Source organism: Acipenser ruthenus, chromosome 25 (assembly GCF_902713425.1).
Source record: "Acipenser ruthenus chromosome 25, fAciRut3.2 maternal haplotype, whole genome shotgun sequence".
Classification (NCBI taxonomy): Eukaryota; Metazoa; Chordata; class Actinopteri; order Acipenseriformes; family Acipenseridae; genus Acipenser; species Acipenser ruthenus.
The window spans coordinates 21,355,568-21,367,417 of NC_081213.1; the positions used below are offsets into that span (position 1 = coordinate 21,355,568).

At 34.9% G+C, this 11,850-nt stretch overlaps 1 protein-coding gene across 1 annotated transcript in view; it reads left to right on the plus strand.

The window, feature by feature from the left end:
- Positions 1–6,075, plus strand: part of LOC117413805 (contactin-3-like) — a 48,982-nt gene extending 42,907 nt beyond the window's left edge. The window contains exons 19-23 of the mRNA XM_034023139.3: positions 202–317; positions 588–774; positions 1,031–1,143; positions 1,719–1,887; positions 2,429–6,075. Of these exons, the coding sequence (XP_033879030.3) occupies positions 202–317; positions 588–774; positions 1,031–1,143; positions 1,719–1,887; positions 2,429–2,532 (689 nt within the window). The 3' untranslated portion in view covers positions 2,533–6,075. The remainder of the gene's footprint in view (positions 1–201; positions 318–587; positions 775–1,030; positions 1,144–1,718; positions 1,888–2,428) is intronic.
- Positions 6,076–11,850: the final 5,775 nt, after the last annotated feature.

Sequence of the window (11,850 nt, forward strand, 5' to 3'; positions counted from 1 at the left end):
TAACTTTGTAACAGTAATTACGGCTTTCAAACGGAAAAATATATATTACATTGTACCATCCTAATAAAAAACAGGAGAGCTTTGCTTGTTAAGTGCTAATTATACTCTAGATAAAGTATAGGTGTATTTGTTTTTTTCATGTACCAAGTTGAATGAAAGGACACCATAAATTATTTTGCAACACCTTTCCTATTTGTCTAGAACCCAACAAAGCACCTGACCGAATTTCTGCCAAAGGGGTCTCAGCTTCGGAAATTGAAGTTTCCTGGCAGCCTGTATCCTCTAAGGAGACGACTGGAAGAGTCCTTGGATATGAGGTATAATATAACACTTTGTATTTGTAATATATTAAACAGGGATGGAGATAAGACTTCTGTTGTATAGCAGTTTCCCAGATTTACTATGGGCTTGATTTACCAGTGTGCAGGTAAAAAGCTCGGGTGTGTCTCATTAATCTCATCGTGAAACCAGGAATGGATTAAACTGCTATGCAGTGGGATTCTTGCAGTGTTTCTATCCATGTTAAATTCCGTTATATACACTGTGGCAAGCTTTGGTTTAACAGTTGTTTATGTTTTATGAAACAGGTTTCACACTGGGAAGATGATACAAAGCCTGAGGCAACGGGCACAATAAGATTAACTGGAAATGAAACGTCACTAAATATTACTGGATTGAAAGGCAACACTTTGTATTATATAGCGGTCAGCGCATTTAATACTGCTGGGACAGGTCCCTCTACTGATTCTGTCAATGCCACAACCAAAAAACCACGTAGGTTTGTTTTGTTCTTTTATTCAATGACAAATCATGTCAGCATTTTTTGCTTTATTGTTTGTTTTCATAAAACATATAAAACATTGTTTTTGTTGTTGTCGGTAAGGGTAGGTTTCTTTCATGTGAGTTGCATGGTATGTTGGAACTGTAGTACAGAATAAAGTCTATAATTTGATTCTGAATACTGGGAGTTTGCCAGCTTTAACTATGCAGTTTATTTTAATGTACATATATATCTTTTTTCTTTATTTAGCACCAAGTCAACCTCCAGAAAATATTGAATGGAGCTTTATCAACTCAAAACTTATTTTGAAATGGGATCACGTAATAGCAATGGAAAATGAATCTGAGGTTACAGGGTATGAAGTAAGTAACAGGTATCTATTTCAATAATGGTTTTAAAAAGTACTGAAGTCTGATTATTTAAGACTTTATTACATAGACCTTAAGCAGCCTAACATTGTAAAAAATAAGTTCAAGCACAGGACACATTATTACATTATAGAGCACATTTTGAAAAGATATATAACAATTGAAATGTCATATTGGTATAGTACAAAGTCACTTTAAATAGATTTTTAAATTATTAGCCATGTGGTAAATGTTATTTTATTTATGTGTATCTGCACAACCCAAACTACTTTTACTTCAGTGTCGTTTGCACAATTGTTTTCCAAAAACAGAATAACACTGGTTAAAGTTACAAAACTAGAAATAAACAACCTCAGATAACCGGAGTCCCTTGAAATAATTTCAATGGTTGTTCATTTCAAGTGTTGTCATTTCAATGAGTGTTTTTCTCTTTTCAGAAAACCTGGTGTAAGGACGCTTTTGAGAAAATTGATTGGTAAATTGACAGTAAAAATGCAATCCAGTTCTTTATTTTATCTAATAAGGTCAGTATGGGAATGTATCAGTAATAACCTATTGTTGTGCCACAGGTTGTATGCAGACGATACCGACATAATAATGATGTAACTGCAGTGAAAACCAATAGAACAGCAGTGGAGCTGCAGCTTTCTTCAAGTGATGACTATATCATAGAGGTTAAAACATTAAGTGATGGTGGTGATGGTGTTAGCAGTGGACAGATACGGATTCAGACATTAAGTAAGTCTTTTTACATGGTTTATCACCCTAGGCTTATTTAAAAAGAAATAAAACACACTAGCCAGTGAACAAGTAAAACACTGGTGGGTCTGTCACCACTTTGCTTTTTGCTCATAACTCTTGCTAATAACATTGCGTTATGCGAAATGCCAGCAGGAATACGTATTTCTTTAGATGTTTGTAAGCTCATCTTTCTTGACCTTTGAAAGCATATCCTGACTTGAGTTTGTTGTTTGGATAACAGTGACTTCATTTGTGTTGTAACAATGCAAGATGTCTACTACATAGGTAGTATGTTTTTCAGGTAACACATTGGCATGCCCTAGATTCTCTATTTATCATAGATAATCACAAAGTACTACATAAACTAGTTATTTAGTGTATGTTATGTACAATACTACGTGTTTACAGCCTATTGATTGTTGAGTACATATTGCAAACGTACATTTACAGATTTACAGCATACATAGTAATTAAAGAGTAACAGCAAACTTAGTGTTACAGGGCTCCTATACTACCATGTTGCTTTTTTTCTTTACAGGTATGGGTGCCAGGGGTTCCAGTGCATCAGCTTCAAATGTCTCCACACTTTCAACGTTTATCGCAGTGGTACTTTCTTTCATAGTCAGATCAACTTTGTTATGATACAAACTGATTACTTGTGGTTCACCAACATACTCAATTTGATACATTCGTTTCCTGTCAATGCATCATGCATTACTTCATCAATATACAGTAAACATTGTGTTCTCTCATTTGTTGTCTAGGTAACTCTACAAGAATAATGGCCTTAATCTCATTTGCATACCAAAGTAGTTTAACAAATACATTAAGTATGGATCATTCATTATCGACAATTTATTAAAAAAAAAAAAAAGAAATAAAAAAAAAATGCTTTATATTAATTATAATCTTAAGAGGATCAAATATGTTGTCAACAGTTTATTGAATTTTAAAAATATCTGAATTCAAGGCAGAAACATATGGCAGTGTACCATCTATTGAAAGGTTTACAGTAGCAATATAATACAAACTTAATATGGAAAAAAAAAACAGAATTTGTATTTATATATTTTTTAAATGGCTTAAAGCTGTAAATTAGTATTGCACACATTTTAACTTTAGTGTGCAACAAACTTATAGTGTGTATTGCCTTTGAATCATATGTAAAATGAATACTGTACAGGCTTCACTTCAATGGGAACAATTTAAGTAGTTAAGTGGAATGTATGCTGCCTTTTAGATACAGATATTTAACAATATTCTGAGTTGCACATAGACATATATTTTAATTATTTTCTTTTAAATAAAACAGTACATGATGCAACAGTCAAATGATGTTGCCATATGTATTACATATTTATCTGTTATTTAAACATATAATCATTTCAGGAATTTAGTATTTTAGTTGCTACGGTTACTTTATTTCATGCAAACTCTTTCGATGGAACCCAGGTCTGTTAAATTAAAGTCTACAAGATGTCAATAGCGATGTACTATATTTAGCGAATGTGTGTGTGTGTTTCTTTTTTTTTTTTTTTTTACTGAGGTTTGAATATAAAGATGTATTGTTTGAGGTGAAACTAGAAAAAAAGTATCATAGTCAAACTGTGGCTAATGCCTTTCTAATACCTTCTTAGTTTCTTAAACCTTTTTTTCTGGATTTTTGATTGAGTGGTTTTTTTGCTTTCTTTTATTGTGCAGCAAAAACCTACAAAACTCATCCCAAGTGGCGAACCAAGGTTATTTTTCCTGCACACTTCTGCCACATTTCTTGTTCAATCATTGATACAGTACTGAGCAGTCGTTATTATTATTCTGGAGTGTGCTTCTTTCCTTTCATAGTGCTGCATACCATTTACTTCACACAAAAGCAAACATGGCTGAATACTTGACTGCAGAGAGTGAGAAATGTTTTTGTTCTGCTAAGGCCAAATTTAAAACTTGTATAAATCAGAAGCTACAATAGTACTTTGACTCAGAGTTTCAACTTTGTCATTTTGAAACTGGATACTCTTTATGTTGTATTCTTTGCACTGTTACCTAAATATCAAAGTGCATTCACAGTTTGATTGCTGAATTAATCACCCATAATAATGTTGCCCAGTGAAGCAAATGTAATAGAGTAGGTGTTCTAGCACAGAATAGAAACATGTCAGAAGGCATGCATATTAATGCCACATGTGTTAATCAGAGTATAATAAAACACGATACATATTCCAAAGCAAAAAGGCAACTCAATTGAAAGGAAAGCTACGTTAACATGACAAAGAGAAAAATGTTATAAAAAATGCCTGTGATGAATTGGAATGTCACAGAGTCCATACTCAATACAGAGTATGTCCTGACATAATAAATGTAAGGTCTATTCTGTGGTATAATTTACGAGCTATCTAAATAAAGTATCACATGCCAGAGGTTTTCAGACTTGTAGGACCAATAGAATAATGGCTGTCATTATATCCGAATGATAAATGTACTGTGAGCTGTAATGGGATCTGTCGGAGTAAATTCTCAGCCCCATAGCTACTTGAAGTAAAGCTTGTGCATCCTGATTTTGCTTGTCTGATCTGATATTTTCAATAGGCGATTTGTTTGTGTCTGCCATAATTCAGGTGACACAGATTGGGCCCATGTTCATTTGGAAATCTTTTCTAGGAAGCAAAACAGTAAAATATAAATTTGTATTTAGCATCTTGTTCCCAGTGTTTCTGTTATACCTGGCTTCACAACTGGGTTGCACTAAAGGACAGATGCCAGTGCCCATCCTTAATAGTAACCACAAATTTACTCTATCTTCTCCATCAGTGATTTCATTAAATGTTTGCTTTGATTAGTTTCTACTGCAGTGTATTCAATGGGGTATTGATTTGCCATCCTATTATTGTTGCTGTCACAATTCAGACAAAGCAGATTGATTGATGCCAGCATTCCTCTCGCAGGTATTTGTTTGCCAGTGATTCACGATTGTTTGTTCTTTCTGTTTTTGAGCTCGTAAGATCCTCATGTAAAGATCATAAATCATACATCTGCTACTGGAGAAAGGAAGGCTATTTGGGATCTAAAGTTCAATCCATTTACAGCAGGTTTACAGCAGGATTCATTTCTACATGGTTTTGTGGGGATTTTTTTGGACCAAATAAAATCATGCTTCTTAAAAAATACTGTCCAAAACCACTATCGTTTCCTAAAGTATATTGCAGTCTATTAGTATTGCTTTCCTGTATATTTTGTTCTTGAAATAATTAGAATTTCTTCCCTTGTATTGTTACTGCTTAATAAATATTGTAAGTTACATGGAACTATCTCCAGCTCATGACATAACATGAGCTCCACCCCTCATAATTTCTCAGTAATTATTTTACCACAAATGTGTTACTGAAACAGTGTTTTTCTGTTATTGTAGTTGAGGAAATATGTTCCATGTTCTGTTAAAGGTCAAGTGTTGTCATAAATGTAAAAGCGATTACAATGTTGATTGGAATAACCTCTGTACTATACTATGCGAGAGATAGACATTGTATGCACACTACAACTATATTAACAGAATCATTCGATTTTATTGGAAGAGTACCCTGACACATATTTTGTTGAAAATGTAAAGTCTGGTTTAATATAATGTTAAAGTCATCCGTAGTGGAACATTAGTATGTATTGGAATAGATTTTCTCTTGGTTAATCCTGAATGGATCTTTTTGACGGTGGATTTAAGTATTTAAATGAGTGCTCTCAAATGGTCGACACTGTACACAGTCATAACGTTTTAGCAAGCTGTCGAAGTCTGCACTGTTTGAAACTTACCATAACGGTAAACAGTGTTTGCATGAAAAGGACTAATTTAAATACAAATAAAATATTAATTAATGCTCTAATTCAGAAGCTGCAAAGCACTTACAGAAATAAACAAATTGGGCTTTACGTTTTGTGCTTTTTAAGTTGCCAAACAATGCATAGGCCTACACATCATTTAATTTTTTACAAAACTTGGCCTTTAATTTTTAATACTGCTGTATTAATTGGATGTTTTTTGCTACATCTCTATGAGATGCTTGATTTTTATTTAAATTAATGATTTCATATTGAAAAGTAAGAGGTTTGTCTGGTATATTTCAAAATTGTGCATGTAAAACATTGTTTGGTGCATTCTTGTGGAATTTTATAATACTGTGAGTAAATAAAATATTTATATCAGCATACCGCCTTGTTTATCACTTTCTTGAGTTGGAATATATATATATATATATATATTTTTAAATAAATAAGCCAAGGGTGGTTGTCCTCAGATGGTTTCCAGTCCATTAATCAGAAGCCTCCCAGCACATTACTCACAATACCCTTGAGAAATGACATTTAACATGCTTTCTGTCAAAGTGTTGGTCACTAGTTTATAACCTTATTCCCACCACACCATTCTGTAATTCTTAAAGATATATATGAGATATATTTTACAAATTATCCCCCAAATGTGCATTATAGTTAACACAACTAGTGGAATTGTATCACAATTCAATAAACGTGCCTTTCTAAAATAACTTTGGGAACTAGAAGTAGGTGATGATGTTCCCATTTTCTGGTCAGGTTAAAGTAATACAGAACACCCTTTAACTTTGCTCTGTCCTGTGTTGTCCATGTTAAGCAATATAGTGTGTATTTATACATCATAAGAATTACATGCATTTGGCAGAAAGATAATTTATATTATAAATGTTTAGTGTATCTAGATCAAGGTAATTCCTCACAAGGGCTTTATGCTTAATGTGAGACTGATTATTTTGATTATTAGTCTCATCTTCTATTGTACGCCTGTGTGAGCTTCCCTAGTGACAATTGCTTTGTGATGTGCTAGTTTAGATAATTGTCTGATGTGTTTCTTTTGTTTTCATCGCAGGGAAACTCAGACAGGTGTTGAAGGTGATACTAATAATCAAGTTAGTCTCACTCCCTTACCTTCATACCGTATTCATGTTCACACTGGCACTTGCTTTGTCACACTTACATTAATGTGTCGCTTACTGTTTTCTCACTGGTACTACAGAGCGGTGTTGAGTGTGCACTGAAGCACGACTGGCAACCTGTTTCGCATCTTTGCATGAGACTGACTACTGGAACAAATAATCCACCTCCTGGGGTAGATTTGAGTCTGCATTAATTACTACCAGAGTCATTTTACCCTGCATTAGCGTGTGTACACAAACTAAGCCACATAAAAAAAAAAATCCAACTTACTTTTTTGATTGTGCATATGTCATGCTTATAAAGATGCTCTTTATTCATGGCCAGATCAAAGAACTGTACTGCGATGTCAACCCCAGCTTTTGTGTTATCTTCAATGAAGATAAACTGCATCATAGTGCCATTTATAGTCCTAACCATCACAACAATACAAAATCTTGTTTATAAACGAATGGTCTTAAATATAAATGAAGAATCTGTACTAGGTCAGATTTGGTCATAATATCATTCTGTTTATGAAATTAACAGAAATGGAATATACAGGGAAGGGGGATCCTAAGCCATTCTCTGTGTCTGCTTGGTTTCTTGGCACAAAATCCCCCACTGACAAATAATGCTTTTAAAAAGAGTCGTAAAGTAAATACTGGACAAGGGGTTTATCTTCACCACCGCTGAATAAATATTATGGTGCCAGGGGTGTCTTCCAAAACAGTCCACCTCATAAATACAGCCCTCAGGGGCAAAACAGCGGGTAAATTGAGAACGCTGGGCCATCTCGGAATGAGAACAGCCAATGCGAAAACACTCCACGTGGACTCGGGAGTTGACAATCTGAAGACCTGTTGCCTGCGATCTGCTTGAACAGAGATACCGTTTTCGCAATCTCTGATACGGGATAACAACCCCAGTGTTTGCCTTGGTGTGGGAGTCCGCTGCGTAAGAGGTCTAGAATCCTAAAAGTATTTGGAATCAAACATCTAACTTTGATCAACGGAGGAATAGTTGGACATATCATTTGAAGTCGACAGAGATTTAAATATATTCTATAGTCTTTTATTAAGCTAGCAGTGTCAGAGTTTGCAGTGGAATATCCCAGACATAACCGGATGAAGAGTGCATATATTGGTGGAGGGATTGCTGTTTCAGTGGAATACCTAAATAGTTAATGACTCTTGTTTTTCCAAAAACATTTCTTTCGTCCCCTGGTGTGGAGACACAACACGAGGAAGGCAAACCCTGGAACCTGAACCTTTCCTTGCCAGCAGGAGAGCCTTTGAGTGCCTAGGATCCCCCTTCCCTGTATATTCCATTTCTGTGAAAAGGAGCGGAAGTCTGTTAAATATTCAACACGTAGTGTTTTATCCTCTAATGAACTCGAGAATAAGCCAACCTTGAAGTAAAATTAACGTTTTGTTTGAGGTAGAATGTAAGAAAAGTGTTATTGTTTTCAATTCATGCTTTGAATTAATGGACACTATAGTAATTGTTTTGTTGTATGTGGTTCATACAAATTGATGTGGGTTTTACAAGGCAATTATCATTCTGCATTTAAAGCAAGAATCCATATTAGCTGTCTTGATATTAGATAATGCAGCAGTGTGGAGTAGTGGTTAGGGCTCTGGACTCTTGACCAGAGGGTCGAGGGTTCAATCCCTGGTGGGGACACTGCTGCTGTACCCTTGAGCAAGGTACTTTACCTAGATTGCTCCAGTAAAAACCCAACTGTATAAATGGGTAATTGTATGTAAAAATAATGTGATATTGCAAGTCGCCCTGGATAAGGGCGTCTGCTAAGAAATAAATAATAATAATAATAATAATAATAATAATAATAATAATAATAATAATTCTCATAAGGTTGTCTGGACGCAAAGAGCATCTTTATCTTGCAAGAGTGAGAATTGCCTTCTGAACCCAAACACCTATATGAGACTTATTTAACGATGCTTTGATTATCAAATATTAACGAAAGTAATACCCATGTTAAGACTAACCTTCGTCTTTAAGTAACTGTCAGGAACGTGGTCGTAACCTTAAAGGAATCTGCCATAGATTGCTCTGGATCTCTAACCAGCTATACGGAGTGGGGTGTCGTTGTTTATATTTTCCTTTCTGCACTGTTTAATTTAGTTAACTTGTCCTTTCTGTATTAGTTTAGTTTAGTTGTTACACCTTTAATTTGTCCTTTATTTAGTATATAGAACTGTTCCTTTGTATTCACTAGAAGCGGTGTCCAGTCTGATTATTTCAATAGAGGTGGGTCCTACATGATTTTGAATTCAAATAAGGTATTATATGATTACAACTTAAACTAGTCCAAATACAAATATTCCTTGCACACTACACATCTTATGTATAAATGAACTGCCTTAAATATAAATGTACCATATTGTTGATTAATTCACCATCTTACATATAAATGAACCATTGAGTTTATTAATTCACCATCTTAAATATACATTTAGCATTAAGTATGTCCTTAATGGCACCTCCTCACGACATATATTACATTGTGTAATGTGAATTAATTTGAGAGGACATCTTTTTTAGTTCTGGGGCATTTACTGTATATGTCATCCATGTTTTAAATGAATGTACAAAAAAAAAGTCTTATTCGTAACTGGGTTTAAGACAGTTGCCTCATGTAATCTAAAACATGACTGCAAGTTCAATAAGTATTCTTCAAATCAGGCTCATGGGATTCATACACCAATTGTGTCTTAGACTTTTTAGTCTTTGAGATCCAAATTGGATTACGTATTGCCGTACTGGTTTGTAGAAAAAAAGCATTTGCAGCTAAAAATAATCGCTTTCCCATAACAAAAAAATAAATGACTGTCCACAAAAGGAACATTTAAAGGTTTAAATGATTTCAGTTGTCAATATTTTCTGTAAAAAAAAGTAAAATAGTAAAAGAATGTTGAAAAATGTCCATTTAGGTTTTTTCAGCTGACTGTCATTTTGATCTATGAAACATCTATTCTTGTTTGTAATCATATAACAGGTATACAACATCAAAACAGTTACCAAGAAATATACCTTGCATAGTATATTATTAATCAGTTTTAACAGTCTTCTCAGACATGTTGTCAGACCTGTAAAGGCAGCAATATTTTTTCACAAATATGGATAATCTGCTTGATCTCTTGAATTTATCAGTATATAAATAAACTCATACTGTTTTCACACTGGCATTAAAGTGACGTGGAATGTGCAGTGAAGCAAGGCTTATACCCCTTCTCCACTGGCACACCCGACCCGTGAGGGCTCGGTACGGTACGGGTGTGGGTGCTTCTCCACTGGCTATTTGTTGACCCGAGCAAGAACCAAACCGTGAAACTCCGGCCTCACAAGCAGAGCCGAGCCGAGCCAGGGGCGGGGTTAAGGATTTTCATCATTATGTTGCATCAGTCAGTACACTCCAGAAAGAAAAACAACAAACATGGTGGGCAGCGAGTGTGATGCGAGAAAAGTACAGCCTTGGGACGATGAGGAAGTGCAGACTCTAGTTTCTCTGTGGGCAGAAAGAAGTGTTCAGGAAGATCTGGAGTCGAGCATCAGAAATGAGAGTTTATGCCCGAATTTCTGACGATTTGAAGCAAATGGACATAAACCGCGGGTACGGTACTTAACTCACACACTCAAAAACACAAAATTTTACCAGATTTCTCATCCTACATATAAAGAGGAAAAAAATGCGAAAATAAAACAATTCTAAATTTACTTACAAAAATATAGTCAAACAAAACACTGTACAGCTGTACCATACATTCAACTACGGCTCTCGTTACACTCGCGCAGGTTCATTTTTTTAAGCACCCAAACAAAAAAACAACAGCTATCCTTAATATATCTTTATATCTTTGGCAAATCATATTTTTAAAATCTTCTTCTTTCCCCTTCAACAGAACTAATTGAACTTTATTAAGTCGATAATCAGTAAAATTTGTGGATTATAAAGACATTCCTGAATATGTTGAACACATCTAGTATAACTATAGCTACAATTATATTGTAATCCTGTTACAAAGATGAAGTAATACATGTGATACAATCTTGGCAGCAATGCTAAGGCTGTATGGCAGCCTTAATTGTTCTTCCAAGCTAAGCCTCTTTAAACACCAGCAGAACATTTTAGCTTCAAAGTGCCTAATTTAGCTGAAAATGATTGCTGTTGGCATGCAGGCTCCTGCTATTGATAGCAATGTAGGCTGAAGGCATAAATCTTCATGTCATTCTAAGTGCAAAAAAAGAGAAATATTCAACAAATCACTATTTTTGAGAATACATTTCTTTATATATTTATTTATTTTATTCCAGTTTCAGAAGTGGTGATGGGCAACTTTTATGTTAATATTTTGTTCATTTCTTTTGAAAATGTTGTTATATTTCAGTAGCCATATAGTTTTCAGCTAAGCTAAGTTATCTTTTGTAGATCTGAATCCAAGTCTTGTAACTCAGTATTACACTGCTCAATAGCTGATGCCATTTTGCCATGATCACATAACCAACCTCGTGAAAAACGTAGTTATGGAGCAATAAAAGGGATTGTTTCACTTATAGCAATGTTTTAAGATTTAATGCATACACCTTTGCAACACACATTTTATTTTTAAAAGTTAATAATATCTGGGTATCAGTGGAATGGCTTGGCGTGAAAATGCACATCTGCTGAAGTGAAGTGTTCTGCAATAGTACCAATGTCATAAAAAGACCTATGATTTCTTCCTATTAGAATTTATAATAAAGTCAAGATATGACTGCCTTTATGCTCTGCTGTCATTTTAGAGCATTGCTGTTTAGCTACATTTCTTTTCCCATTACTTGTTTCCCCCAAGTTACACCGCTGCTCCGCTCCCTCCACTGGCTCCCTATTGTTGCTCACATCCAATTCAAAACTCCTGTACTCGCCTATCGCAGTCTCGACCTTTCTGTTCTCTCCTATCTCCAGACTATAATTTCTCCTCACACCCCCTCTCACCCCCTCCACTCCACCACCAGCACAAATTA